The sequence below is a fragment of the Pithys albifrons genome, chromosome 8 (assembly GCF_047495875.1).
Source record: "Pithys albifrons albifrons isolate INPA30051 chromosome 8, PitAlb_v1, whole genome shotgun sequence".
Lineage (NCBI taxonomy): Eukaryota > Metazoa > Chordata > Aves > Passeriformes > Thamnophilidae > Pithys > Pithys albifrons.
This window is the reverse complement of record NC_092465.1, coordinates 29,646,843-29,660,854: the sequence shown is the minus strand read 5'-3', so window position 1 is coordinate 29,660,854 and position 14,012 is coordinate 29,646,843. Positions and strand designations below refer to the sequence as shown.

Genomic DNA, 14,012 nt, shown 5'->3' with positions numbered 1-14,012 from the left:
TTTTAGTAAGACAATTTCAACATTCCAACACACAGACTTCCAGTACTGTTAATCTGCACTTTAGTGCTATTAATGCTAACTGTAAAATGGCAAAACATGAGATTAAATGTGTATATTCTAGAAATGGCCTTTACTCTGAAAGGTTGTTAAGCAAACAGTGTTCAGAAATTTTCACACATGTGAAGAGCTGATCAAAAGGCAATTAAGACAAAATTTTAATTGGAACACTGCTCTTCTGCAATAATTATGTAGCAATGCAGCTTATCACTTACAAAGTCATTCAGAAGTGGCAACTAGTAATGATTTTTAATGTCACTTTAAGAACTGAATAAAATTTATCAGCTAGACATCACTTTGCATCTCATCTTTCCTGATAAATTGCAACAGACATTTCTCTCTACTGGGAGAAAACATACTAGTAGCAGCTTCTTTTAAATAAAGGCTTTTCCTGCAAGTAGCAAGCACGAGATTGAAAACTCTCATCAGTTGTTTCTGATGATACAGAAAAGAGTAAAAAAATTAGCTTTTGTACTACTTATACCAGGGAAGCACATTTTAAATCTCAGAATTATTCCTGTTTGAATAATTCAAAGGTGAAGGGGTATAGACATTATCCTCAGAGGAACAAGCAATCCTGTAAGCTCTCTCCATATTCATAAATACAAATGCTCAAATTATTTTAATTTGATCAGGTTAAAACCAATACACATCCTTAAGCCAGTGACTGATGTTTTCCTAAGATCAGGCTTTAAAAATCAGATTAATCAATATTTGCATCAATTTCACTCACGTGCATAGATTATAGGTGAAGTTAAAATAATATAAGCAAGAAGTAGTTTCAGAAGAGCTTAGGTAGGCTGAGCCTGAAGACATTTATTAGTATTTCCATGCAACTATTCCAGTACAAATTTCGAATATCCAATACCCCACCAGAACAGTCACCACCATGCAAACAGGACACTTACCTGGCATGTGAGAGAACAATGCTCAAGTCTTTAAACAGACCTAAATCTGAAAACTCGAGCAGGCCTCCAGGCCACTGGTTGTTCTCACCTGGAGCACTGATCTGTTGCAGCTCTTCCACTCCATACAAAATTGCTTCATAATAAGCCATACTCAGTGGGTCATAAGACAGGAGATTCCTACCCAGTGAGTATTTACATGATGGAGGACAGCTCCAAATGAGAGCAAGAGATCCCACCCAGTACCAGCCAGCATAATATGCTGGTCTCTTCTTGGGATGTAGACGTCCAATTTCTTTGTCAGTCAGAGCAGAGATTTGACCCTGGGACTTTCACATTCAAATCGTACGTACCATGTTTCTTTCTGGCCAGAAATTCTACCTCAGAGGTTCTTTAAAGCCTCATACTTTATTTTAAGGACCCTCTTAGCCAATGAAACTTTTGCAAATTATATAATTGTGCAGAAAGTATAGGAAGGCCTATATCCACAGAAATAGTTATCCTTGAAAATTTCCTCTTTAGATAGAAAATTTGACTGCTGGTGACATACAGTGACAGTCAATTTTAAAATGTGCATTTCAATGTTATTTTTGCTACTCTGCTCTCATTTGAGCCTCTACTCTGTAATAAACACAAGTGCTTTTTAAATTCAGGCTCACTTGAAGGTGTGTAATTTACATTTCTTCTCTGAACCATTTTGGAATTGGCCACAAACTTCCAGAAAACAGACAAGTGTTGGTTCCATTTCACATTATCAAATGCAAAGTTACTTTAACATCCAGGAAAGTGTCATGCCAGTCAGGTACGTGCACTGGACTCACAACTCCTAAGACTGACTGAGGACAAGCAACAGACTTGAGCAAAGCTTGAGCCTGGAAGCAACAGGAAGAAGTAAATCCAATGGAAGCAAAGGCAGCACACATGCAATTTCTTGAGGTACACGGCATGCTAGTTAAGAGTTGTGCTTCTTCTTCCTTAGCCTTTATCAGAGTGAATACAAAGATTTGCAAAATACTAAGAAGTTTAAATAAAAATGAAAATACACAACATGCAATCATTTTTCATTTACTCACTATATCCAATGGAGTTTTGCTTCCAATCTAATTAAAAATGTCAATTAGAATAATTAAAGACAGAAGTATTCAAGTATAATGGTAATCTGCAAGTGTTTCTTGGTTTTTTGTTTTATTTTCCCTGTACAACAACTGCATTGCAAGCAGTGCATGAACAGAATCATAACCCGAGGCCTGGCTCTGTGCCCCATCCCTACCCTGTTCACCCACAGAGCAAACCCCCCTGCAGCAGTGAGGCTACAGCCACTGTGCGTGGATAGCAGGTGCATTACAGGGAAAAGAGGAGAATAATGAGCCCCTTTAAGATCAAACAGATCTACAGATACAAAGCACACACTGTGGGAGACTTTGCTTAATGAAGGTAGATTGCTTCATCAACCCACCAGACCAATTAACCATGTTAGTTTCTGTTTGAAAGTCTGCTCGTGCAGGCAAACATCTTGCCTTGGACAAGTAAACCTTATTATTCCCCTAAAATCCCAACCACCACAGCTCTTTCTGAGCTGTACAGGCTAATGCAATGCAACATGCCATGACCAAATGTCCTTTTCATTGGATTCAGTAGATTTGAGGGGGTCACATGTTCTTCCCACATTTACATTTAAACACCACACACGCAGATACACAGACAGGTATTTAAGACAACTCTACAAAGTGAAGGAAAAATGTTTCCTGTAGTTCTGCAATAGCCTTGCTGTTCTCTGTCAGAAGACAGCAGATGTAAGTGCCTTGCTTCTCCACCCCGGGAAAATAAAAATATAGACTAAAAAAAGAGAAGGTCTCTATGAGAGACAGAAACTAAACCTCTGAGATGCTCAGCAATACTCTATCCTACAAGCCAAAGTGCCAGCAGGGTGCCAGAGCACATGGTAAATCACTGCACTCATTCAGTTCCTAAGCAGCATTAGCTTTCCAGAAAACATTTTTAGAATCAAAATTACCTGGTTTCCAAAACATCAAATCTAAACCAGATTGTTCCAGTATAAGCTAACATATATCAGTGGATCTAGCATATAGAGGCTTCTATTGATCATTTAACCACTGGGCACATACTGCACAAATGCTGACATCCAAACTTAAGTAGTTATCTCAGTCTACCATGATCTGGGGGATTCTAGAACTGACAGACAAAGTTATTTTTGAGCATTAAGTTTCTATGTTCTTCTCCTTTTTACAAACACTTCAGTTAATGACTTTGCACTTCTCTGCTAAAAAAGGAGCTTCCATGTAGTAACAGCTCTCATAGACATAGGTACAAAGTAATTCACCCCTGGTTTCTGACAAAATGTTCCATTTAAGAAAGAGGGTGTTGGTTGTGGAGACAGACAGGCACTTATGAAAGAGAAAACCCAGAATGCATCCCCTGAATAAAGAGATTGGGTCAGGAGGAGGCCTGAGGGCTGCCACTGGACAAGCACCAGAGCCAGACCCCCATGTGGCAAAAAGCTTTTAACACCTATCCCAACCACACTTGTGATTCACTCATCACTAATTACCAGCATGCTCCTCTCAGAGGGATGAATGAACAAATTCTTGTTAATACAAGACATAGATAATGAGCAGCATCCACATGGAAGATTTGTGGTGTCTGATTTCAATTTCCCACAGGTTACGGCACCAAGTGTTCGAAGGCACAGCGTAACTATCTTGCAGTGCCAAGAGCTGGGCTGATGGAAGGGGTTGCTCAGCCAAAACACCCTCCTGCTTCTCCCCTTGTCCCTGACACACACAGCTCTGCTGTCACCTGTTTCAGGCAGGCAGAGGGTTGCCTTTGCTTTTGGACACGGCTGTTGGTTAAACCACGCTCTCCTTCCAGCCTCAAAGGAATGAGCCCCTGTGCCAATTCAATCTCTATTAGTCAGAGTGAATTTCACTTGCTGATAGAATAAAGAGCAAAAAAAATAACCATCAGAGATTTCACTACAGGAGACAGGCATTTAATTCTGTTTGCCCTAGCATTGCACAGAAACCTATTTTTATCAGCACAAAGTGCTTGACTGTCTTTCCACATAGAATTTTAATGTGAAATTATCATTTAAATTCCACTCTTCTCACACCAATAAAGATTTTGTTATAAGAGATCATTTCAATGAAAAAAAATCCACAATATTTTTCTTTTTTTTTCAAAGTAGTTTGGTGATGTGATCGGTTCTAAAATACCAGCTCTCAGTCATGACCAATATCCCTGGCTGCTGAACACCAAAGTCAGACCCAAACTAAACAAACCCGAGGTTATTTTTAGAAGCAGGAAGGCAGATGGGAGTTTCAGTCGCTTGTGAGCACACATGGCCACCGTTCAGCCTTTGTCAATGGCTCCTTACAGATGGAGAAAGAATTGAAGAATCTGCTTCCACTCATCTCTTTTTAGCAACATCACATCATTCACTGCAAGGCAACTACCCCACTAATATCCCAGACAGACTAAAGGTCCTCCAGGAAAAAAGCTTTTGTTTTTGGGCTCTGTGGTTGGAATACACAAGCACAAATTTTATTTGTTTGGGTCAAAGGATATGACTTTTTCACTCAATCTTTATTTCTCATAATTCTCTGCTCTTCCCACAGAGAAATGTAGTGAAGTTCTGGTCGAGGTATTGGGCTGAAAAAATGAAACGTTTTCATAGGTAAACCAACCATTCCTAAACTGCACTCAAAGGTATAAATATTTTATAACACTGAGAAGTTATACAAAGAACAGACCAAATTCCCCAGTGAGGGAAACTCCACTGGATGCTGCATCTTCTTCTTGGGACTTACTTTTGAAAGTGAATACTTATTTAGAAATAAGCTCTTTTAGATACCTGTTATAAAAACCAGGCTGAAGAGGGGAAATAAAAATTAATCTTACAAGGTCCTTGATGAACTTGACATATTCTGGAACACCAAAATAATTCCCTAACATTTTGCTGAAGTTCAGAATTGTGCACGTAGAGAAATACTAATAATCATTACTCATAGAAAAACAAAATTATTGTGGCACCTACCTTGGGGTTTTTTGACCAGAATTAAAGCTCTTTCCTCTAATAAGTTTTAGGCCCATAAGGAACTGTCTTATTCTAGTAAAGATAATTCCTAGATATTTTCATGTATGAGCTATAAAAAATAAACCAAAAATATTTAACCAGGGGATAAAACAGTAAAATAAGAGTTAATTTGGCACTGAAAAGTAACAGTCTTATTTCAATAATCATTCTTGAGAATATCTTCTTCAGGTTGAAAAGGACTGCTAATAATTTAGAAGGAATATTCTCTATGTCAGAGTTCCTGTGATACAGATTAGTGGTTCAAAGTTTGTGCATTTAAGAAAGACATCAGTGTATCTCATTATTGCATGTGTGAAAACAAAATAAAAAAATCTCCCTGCCCATCTAAAAACATATTTCCATTAGAATTAGGGCTGCTGGGCTCCCACTGTTCCTTGACTAAGAGCAATTAAAAATATTAAGAATCTAATTTTCCTTTTCATTGGCACTGAAGAAAAACAAGCAAAATGGATTTCCAAATACAGCAATAAAAGCAGCCAAGTACCCCTCAGTCAGACCCAGCTGTCCTTGTGTACCTGCTCTCCACACAAACCCATCATCTCAATGTGCAGTTCCCTGGAAATGGCAACTGGAATTGGCAGTTGCACCATTCCTGAGGAGAATCTTGTGCAGCTCGGCACAGAGAAACAAGGCACAGAGAAACAAGGCACAGTGTGCTGCCAATTTTCCTTGTCTCTGTTGGTTTGGTGTTCAAAACAGATAAACACAAGGCTTGAGGACTAAGATGGCATTTCCTGACTTAGTGTTCTTTGTGCTATGTGGAAAAGAAGGGGCCTCCAGCTACAAGTCTTGCCTAGAAGCACTGAAGCTTTCCTGGATGCTTTGTCCGACTATGAGTAACAAGAGCAGTCAATGTACTCTGGTTAATCCCTTAACCAGAACTCAAGATCACGGCTCGTGATGGAGTCCTTGTTGTAATTCTACCACAGAGAGCACAACAAACTGTGATGAAGCCACCAGTCAGCCTCACAAGACAGCAAAGCTGCTTTCCATATGCACCACATGAACACTTAGACACAGCCTTCAAAGAGCCATGAATAACCCTCACTCTGTCAGAACCCGTTTGGTTGCATTATGGGATGGCAACGTCTATAGATGACACTATCAGAAGCAGCACAGGAATCAACAATTGGCTTAACACCTGGGAGTCTCATGTTGAAATAAGTGAATAAACTTAGGCACAAAGATGCTTTCCCATTCTGTGCATGCAGCACTATTACCTTTTGGCTACTCAAGAATCTGCTTTCAGCCCTTTTGCCATCCTGAATTCTAGCATTGCAAAGAAATCAGTGGAAGGGTGGTTCATGTATCAGTTACTTAGTCAGCATTACCAAATATAAAGTTCCTAAACTTAGGACTTGGTAATTCACTACAACAAAACTGAATCACCTTCTTCTGACAGTGGATGCAAAGGTGGCAGGTTCTGGTCCTACTGTTGGATGAGCACAAATGCTTTCTGACACACTTAGCCGTTGTATTCCAGAGAGAAAATTAGATGTTTGTCAGCCTTTAAACACCAATTCCAAAATCTTGGTCCCCCCAAGACTTTCAGGCTGAAAGCCTAGTACAGAACAGTAGTCATGTGGCTGCAGAAGACTGAAATTCATAGCACTTTTCCACTGAACAGCTGTGTGACCAACCCTGTAAAAGATGCTTGACCTGGGGTTTCCATACTGCAGCTATAGTCACAAACACAGGAAGACTCAAATGGAAAAACACGGAACTTTTCTGTACAAATATAGAACATTTGCTGCACAGCTGTCTCTGGCCCAGTTTGCATTTCACCCTCCAGAATGAAAAGAAAATGCAACACCTCTGCTATGCACTTCATTCCCAGCTCTTCCTTTGGTCTGTCAAGCCTAAGCAACACCAGGATTCGATAGCAGGTCATTGTCTGCACCCAATATGTTGCCAGAAAATGTGCACAGCAACAAGTAGAAGAACAGAGAGGAGACCTTGCTCCTGCCTGATCCACACCTGACAGCACACAGGGACCAGGATATGGAGGCTGAAGGAGAGTCCCCCAGTGGAGATGCTTTTATGGAGGTCTCTGCTTGTACAAGTCATGCAGGAATGTGGTGATGAGACAAGGGTAAGGCTGCACTGCACGTTGCTGTGGCCATACAAGCACAGGCTTGCATACAGCACAGAAGAGACTCCTTTCTCCCAGAACACTTGCTTTTGTTCCAGGTGGAGATCAGGCTCAGCAGAGAACCCATCCATCCCCCCAGGCAGAGTCACCAGAGATCAGCACTAGGAGAAGGCTCCAAACAAGCCAAGGCCAAATTCAGTGCCACAAGCAACAAAGGAGGAGGGATATTTTAAGTGTCCTAAATATTCATGCTTGCAGGTGGGAGCTAAAAAGGCTTAACGTCCCCTGACCCAGGCCTGCCCTGCCATAATTACTGCCCAAGGTTTCCAAGCTCTGGGACCCTGCTGCAGGCCAGCTGCAGTGTTTTTCCTGTGGTGGCACATGTGGAGTGAAAGCAGCATGTGCTGTGCAGAGCTCTTTCTCAATAATTTAACACTTTGACTCTTCAACATAGAAAGAACCAAACAACATGTAACACTAAACAGCACAGAGTGTTCTTATTAAAGCATGAATATCTATACAGTTTTCTAATTAGAGCCTTATTTTTTAAAGAAATTAAAGTCTATCTGTGTGGGATCACCCTGGATATCAAGCAGTTCAGTTAACACCCATCTTCATGACACTTACTTGTACAAGTCACAAGCATCTATAAATGCACACTATACATTTCCCCAATCCAGAGTTTGGCTAAACATTTTTGGCTTTTAATGAGATACATTTTCTAATCACTTAGGCCAAGAATAGTAAAAAACAAACTAAAAAAAAAAAAAAAAAACCAAAGGAAGAAAGAAAACCATCAAGTTTAACTAGGCTAATCTTGATACTGGTACCTTTATCAATACTACTACTATTTCACCAGAAGCAAAAGAGAAATTGCAGGTATGCACCTGATAAAAGCTATTTACTCTGTCAGTTTGCAGGTCAGATAAAGTGCCAGGTAAATAAGGCACATTCTCTGTCATGTATTGTGAACTGTTCCTTACTACTGGGACATACACATACACTGGGAATATTTTGATCACAGTTAGAAATAATTTGTGCATACACAGACTCCACTCAAAGACAACACTTAAGTACAAGCTTGTTGAATAAGGACTGGATTATCAAAATGAACATGTTTTTAAGGTACATCTGGGTGCATATATTTGAGTTTATTGCACCATATTGCACTTTTCCCCAGATTTCTGACTGAGCAAAGGACTCCATAGTAGCCATCAGGGGAGTTCACAATATTAGCATTTGCACATCTCTACCAGCAGACAGAGCCTTCTGACAGTGAGCACTCACCAGCTCCAGGCACTGCCGGTGCCCATATGCAGCAGCATAATGCACAGTGTTGTACCCCTCTTTGTCCTGGATGGATGGATTGGCATCGTTCTGCAGCAGGAACTCCAGACACCTGTGGACAATTCACTGGGGTAAATGGGAGCTCACAAGGTTTAACAGACTCTTCTCTCACTGCAAGTGGAGGTGGCACTGAAAACTGGCAGTTGTTGATTCTGTATTTCTAGCAGCACCTCAAATCACTGTTCACCAGTAGCTTCTCACATTCACCGATTTTTTAAACAGAAAATCCCCACTCATCTTTGAAGATCAAGCTCCTAAAAAAATCTTCCACCTAACTCTTGTGCCTAGTCTAGATTGCAAAAATTATTTTCTACTACAAAGCCTGAAAGAAAACTACAGAACTCTGTTCAATAATTTAAACAGCCTAGAACTGCTACTACTCAGATAAAAACCTTTATATCAAACCATGGGCCTCCAAACATGCACATGGCAGGATGAACAAAGACTTAACAGAGCTGATTTGCTGATATGTCCATACATGAATATATTTTCTTTGTTGCCTTTTTTTTAATTATGTTTTTCAAAAGATCTCTTTTGGTCTTTATAGTTCTTGCCACTTTCTCTTATACCATCAAGACATCATCATTATGTTGTACCTTCTTCCATAGCCTGTAATCTGTAGTGAACACAAGGCTGTCATATGAAAAAGGGGATCCTTTTCTTTAAAAAAACCATTAAGCAGGTAAATGAAAATGTTAATTCCAGTGAATGTATTAAGAAAGCCATTGGCTACTTCTTTTTGCAACATACTATGTTGTGCCTAGTACTAAAGACAATGCATGACACTAAAAAATTATAAAATTGCTGAAGCTGTGCATTTTCCATTAAGAGACAGCAACAAGCACAGAAACAGAAATATTAAGCCATATGTGCACAGAGAAGAGCGTGGAGCATTTTATTTTAGGTGAGCCCTCAGTGAAGCCAAGCATTGTGTTTAGCAGAGCAAAGAACAAGCAAGAGCAGAGTGTAAAACTGCAACCCAAAGCAGCGGCATTCTCCAGAAATGAAGTCTAACTGCTTTTTTGACACCAAACTTACAATGCAGCTTCTTTTTCCTTCATCTCAGTGGTTCTTTCAAGTTCTTCACCATTTTCATGGGAGTTACCTAAAATATTCTTTCTTCTTAGCACCGAGGACAGAAAAATGCAACTTATTTTCAAAATACCATACCACTGATTTTTTCGCAGTCTGCCACCCATCCCCAGTCTCATCTTCAAGGAGCTCATCTCCTCCAGCCAACAATAAGAATTATACAAGTTATATGAGTGTGTTGCATAGGTCTGCAGTTAGTAAGTTTTGCAAGCCATGGAGACAACCATAACGTGGTAGTTTATTGTCCCACAAGTAAATGCCAGAAGGAAAAAAAAAAGAAAAATCTGTTTTTTATCAGATACAGTTTGATCATCACTTTCTAGAATCCTTCTGTTTCTCCCACAGAAATATTGTACACGTTTTTCCTTTCCAGAGAGTAACTCAGGATTACTACACCTTGCTTCTTCCTACAGTAACTTGCTAGTTCTTCTCTAGCATTTAGGATTCAGAAGAACTTTAATCACTGATATGAAATCAGTCTATCTTGAATCTGCATTAGCTGACTCTTCTCCCTTTCTGTCAAATATCTTGGCAACACTGTGTGATCTCCTGGTCAGATTCTTCAGATTCTGAGGGAAATTCTGAAAGAGCTCAGTGTGTCACCATATTCTTGCATCCCAAATGATTTTTGGCACCTCTGCTTCCCAACTGGGTGCATGGCTGGCAGAGGACTATGAGTTTTGATCTTACAATCTTGTGATTATCATCTGTGTTGGTCAGCAAGGCTAACAGAGAGCACATTTACAGTCTGCCATTATCATGGGCTAGCACTTGAAAGGTTGGTAGAAAGACAGCGTGCTAATTTCCATCCTAATACAGCACACAAATTTCCAACTGGATCCTGCACAAGGCAAACCAGTACATTTTTCTTTAATATGCCATTTCCCATTTGTAACATCAAGATTTGACATTCTTCCTGAGGGTGCTACCAGAAATGAATTGTTTACAAACACAGGGTCTGTTTCCCACTGACTCAGAGAAAACTTAATTATTAATAAAATAAATCCCCTGAATATTAACATAAGCTCATAGACAGTATTCCTGTGCTATGCTGAATTCCTACTTGTATCTGTTCTCAGTTAAATAAAAATCAGTGAGATCCCAAAAACAAGACTCCCTGAAGAGAATAAGCAATGATCTAGAGAAAAAGTACATACTCAGACTCTGCAATCACCTCTTTAATGAAAATGCCATTGTGATTTCTGTTGCTGGAAAGGGTACTTTGTGAAGATTATAAGCAAGAGCAATCACCAGAATAGCTGTACCAGTAGGGCAACCTCACTGCACCAAGAATTCTCCCGGCTCATTACCTGCTCACATCCAAAGTTAATGACAAATAATCTTAGCACTGAGATTGCCTGACCTTGGGAGTTTTTTGACATACAGCAGAAAAAAAAATTGCTGATCTATAAAATCACAGACTGCAAATAGCATTTCATCTATGTAACAAGGCTTCTTCCAGAACATCTCAAACTGAAAAATTTAATGAGAAGACAGCATCCCCACATCTGATTCAATTTGGGTTTGTACTGTGAGGGCAAATGAAGGCCATATATTCCTGTCAAAGTTCAAGATATGACTAAAGTAAGCTTTTTTTTTTTTTTGATGAAGGATGTAAGTAAATAAATCCTTAAGTTAACCAAGAGCTTGTTTAAATGCAGGAACTTCACCTACCAAGAAGAAAAAGCTGAAAAACACACACTGAATCATCATTCTCAGCACCCCAAGTAACACCTCACCCTGGTAAGACAGAATTAGAAACAGCCAGTGGTGAAAACCTTCCTACAAGCCTACCCTGATTTAATGTCAAGCACAGGCCTTTGACAATTCTGTCTCCTCCTTCCCAGCACTGTTTAGGTTTGAAGGTGATGGGGAAGACATTTTTTATATCAGTGTTATTGTAGCAAATAATGCAAAAGCTATCAAGGCTCTGATGTTGCATTCAAAACTCTACCATAGAGTTAAACCAAACTTTTCCTGCTGTGGCTCTGAGGTGGTTGCTGCTGGGGATGACAGAGATGTATGTACTTGCACCAGAACTCACTACACAAGAAACCAAAAACTCGTTCCTTAGTGTCTAGAGGAGTGAGACAGAGAAGCACAGGATGACCTAAAATTAACACAGGTTGCTAACAGCTTTAAGAGAGAACTAATTGATAATTGAGTCTGTTTTATACAGTATGTTACAAGGAAGAGATTGCCAAAACATGCAATTATCTGGGAATTAAAATTTCAGTCACTAACCACAGCATTTCTAAGTTTTGCAGCTGTTTTCTCCCTTTCTCACAAGAACAACACTGCATTCTGCCAAAGGATATTCCCCAGGCCTCTCAAAAAGCAACCTGTTTGGGCAGGGTGAGCATCTTTATCAGTTCTGACAGTGGAGTGAGACTGATGGTTAGATCTGTCCCATCTTTTCCAGAAATCTGTCAGAGTGCCCAGATGTCTGTAACTGCGGACCATCTAGGAAAACTTCTCCTTCTGTTGTCTCTTGCTCTGTTCTGTCTGGTGGACTTGCAAAACAGATGTACAAAATTCTCTGAGCTTACTCTTGTGAGGAAACCACACAGAGGAAAAGAGAAAGAGACAATGTCGTGGAAATAGCTCAGTAGAACAGGGTGGCTGCAAAACTGTGTTTTACTTCAAAGGTAACCATGGAGCTGAAATGCCACATCATCTGGGGATTTGGCTTATAGTCAGAGCAACTCAGTGTGGAGTTCTGCATACATCTGAGAGGAGTTCCTGTGCTAGCAGGATCACTTTTTTGGCTCAAATAACATAGCAACATGAAGAGACTGGGATGCCTCTGATTTAGCAAAGCATCCAAATCCCACCGAGGTTTTCTTACCTGCGGTCCATGTCGGAGGCAGCCGCGTAGTGCAAAGGGGTGCGGCCCCACTCATCTGGGTCATTAATGTTGGCTCCTGTTGTCACCAGTGTCTCAATACAGTGGAAATGGCAATTTGCAGCTGCATAGTGCAGAGGTGTCCTGCAACATAAGTGCCAGTCTGTTACCTCATAGTCCAATATACACAACCGAGGATAAAGATAAATCTTAATTGCTGCACTCCTACAGCTTTCCATCAGTCAATATCGACACCTTAATTTATGGAAATTAAATAAAATATTGTTAAATAGGAAGTTCTGGTGTTCCTATGAAGTCTGATAGGATACAGATCATCAACCTGTGTCTTATAACCAACGTATTCCCAGTGACAGCCTCCACTGTGGCTCTACATACACGATGCTTTCTTACAGCTGGGAGGCAAAGCACATTGTCCCTTGCAGCATTTTGTTTAGCATAGTAACACTTCATGGTGGGGAATCCTCTAGGAAGCACCTCAAATAGCAGCTATCCTACCATCATAACCCAGGTGTTGCCTCAGGCACATAAGCACAAGAATTTAGGCAATAAGTAAAAAAGAAAACTTGTGATATTTTTAAAATAGAAACATCAAGGGGGTGGGATGGCTTTAGTGTATTTAATGAAGTCTGCACCTGTCTGTCTGGCATACAATTGCAGCAGCAAGAGTTCTGCAGAGAGGGCCAAGCGACTTTATTTTACTGCCATTTTTCATGGAACATATGATTTCCAGACTGATGTGGCCTTTCTTCCTTGCCTGATAGATTCTTTCTTTTTTAAAAGAGCTTCATAATTTACCTACCTTCCACATTTGTCCTTCTTATTAAAATCTGCTCCACTGCTTTGCAAGAGTTTTATACATTCTACATTACTGGAAAGAGAAGTAAAGAAAACAAAACATGAACAAAACAGAAGCTTACATCTGTGTTGCCCCCTGTACCCCAAAAGGAAAAAGTTACTCTAATTATTTTTGTACTATTTTCTATGCAAAAACAGGGCACAGCCAACTACAATGTGAAATTCAATCAAATAGAAAAAGAAGTTTTAAAAACACTATTTTAATTTTTGTTCCTAGAAAACTTCAAACTTCTTTTCTTCAGAAGAGAAAAAGAAATTATTTTTTCAAAGAGAGCAGAGTAAATGTGATCTGAATTCAGTGTGTTTGGAAATTTTCAATGGGAGCTGTAGTCTAGTGCTTTCCACTCTGAACTGGTATTTTATAAGAGAACTTTAAAAGAAAGTTGTTGCTTCTAAAATGCCAGTCTAATTATGAAGGGTTGACATTTAACAAAATCCACCCCCATTCAGCAATGCATTCAACAGTAAGGACTTTGCTGAAATCCTGTTTACTTAGTGAGATACAATCACAAGAGTGACTTTTAGGTTTATTCTCATATGATTTGTGGACTATGTGACAGATTTAAGCACATCTCCAAGTGCCCTGTTGAATAAGGGGTGTAGCTGTTAAAAGTGATTGTCATATCAACACTACATTTATACAAGAGAGGGAAAATTCGCCACGTCATGGCTGTTTGTTCATCT

At 39.7% G+C, this 14,012-nt stretch overlaps 1 protein-coding gene across 4 annotated transcripts in view; it reads right to left on the bottom strand.

Annotated features, from left to right (window-relative positions):
* The window catches only part of ANKRD44 (ankyrin repeat domain 44), a 135,624-nt gene that overhangs the window by 25,198 nt on the left and 96,414 nt on the right, over positions 1-14,012 (bottom strand). For 2 of the 4 annotated variants that reach the window (XM_071562991.1, XM_071562993.1), the window contains exons 13-16: positions 13,273-13,341; positions 12,456-12,596; positions 9,554-9,634; positions 8,456-8,567 (exon numbers count right to left, since the gene is read on the bottom strand). In XM_071562991.1, coding sequence (XP_071419092.1) covers positions 8,456-8,567; positions 9,554-9,634; positions 12,456-12,596; positions 13,273-13,341 — 403 coding nt within the window. Of the gene's footprint in view, positions 1-2,035; positions 2,063-8,455; positions 8,568-9,553; positions 9,638-12,455; positions 12,597-13,272; positions 13,342-14,012 lie in introns of all 4 variants that reach the window. The other 2 variants (XM_071562992.1, XM_071562990.1) reach the window with 2 other exon arrangements.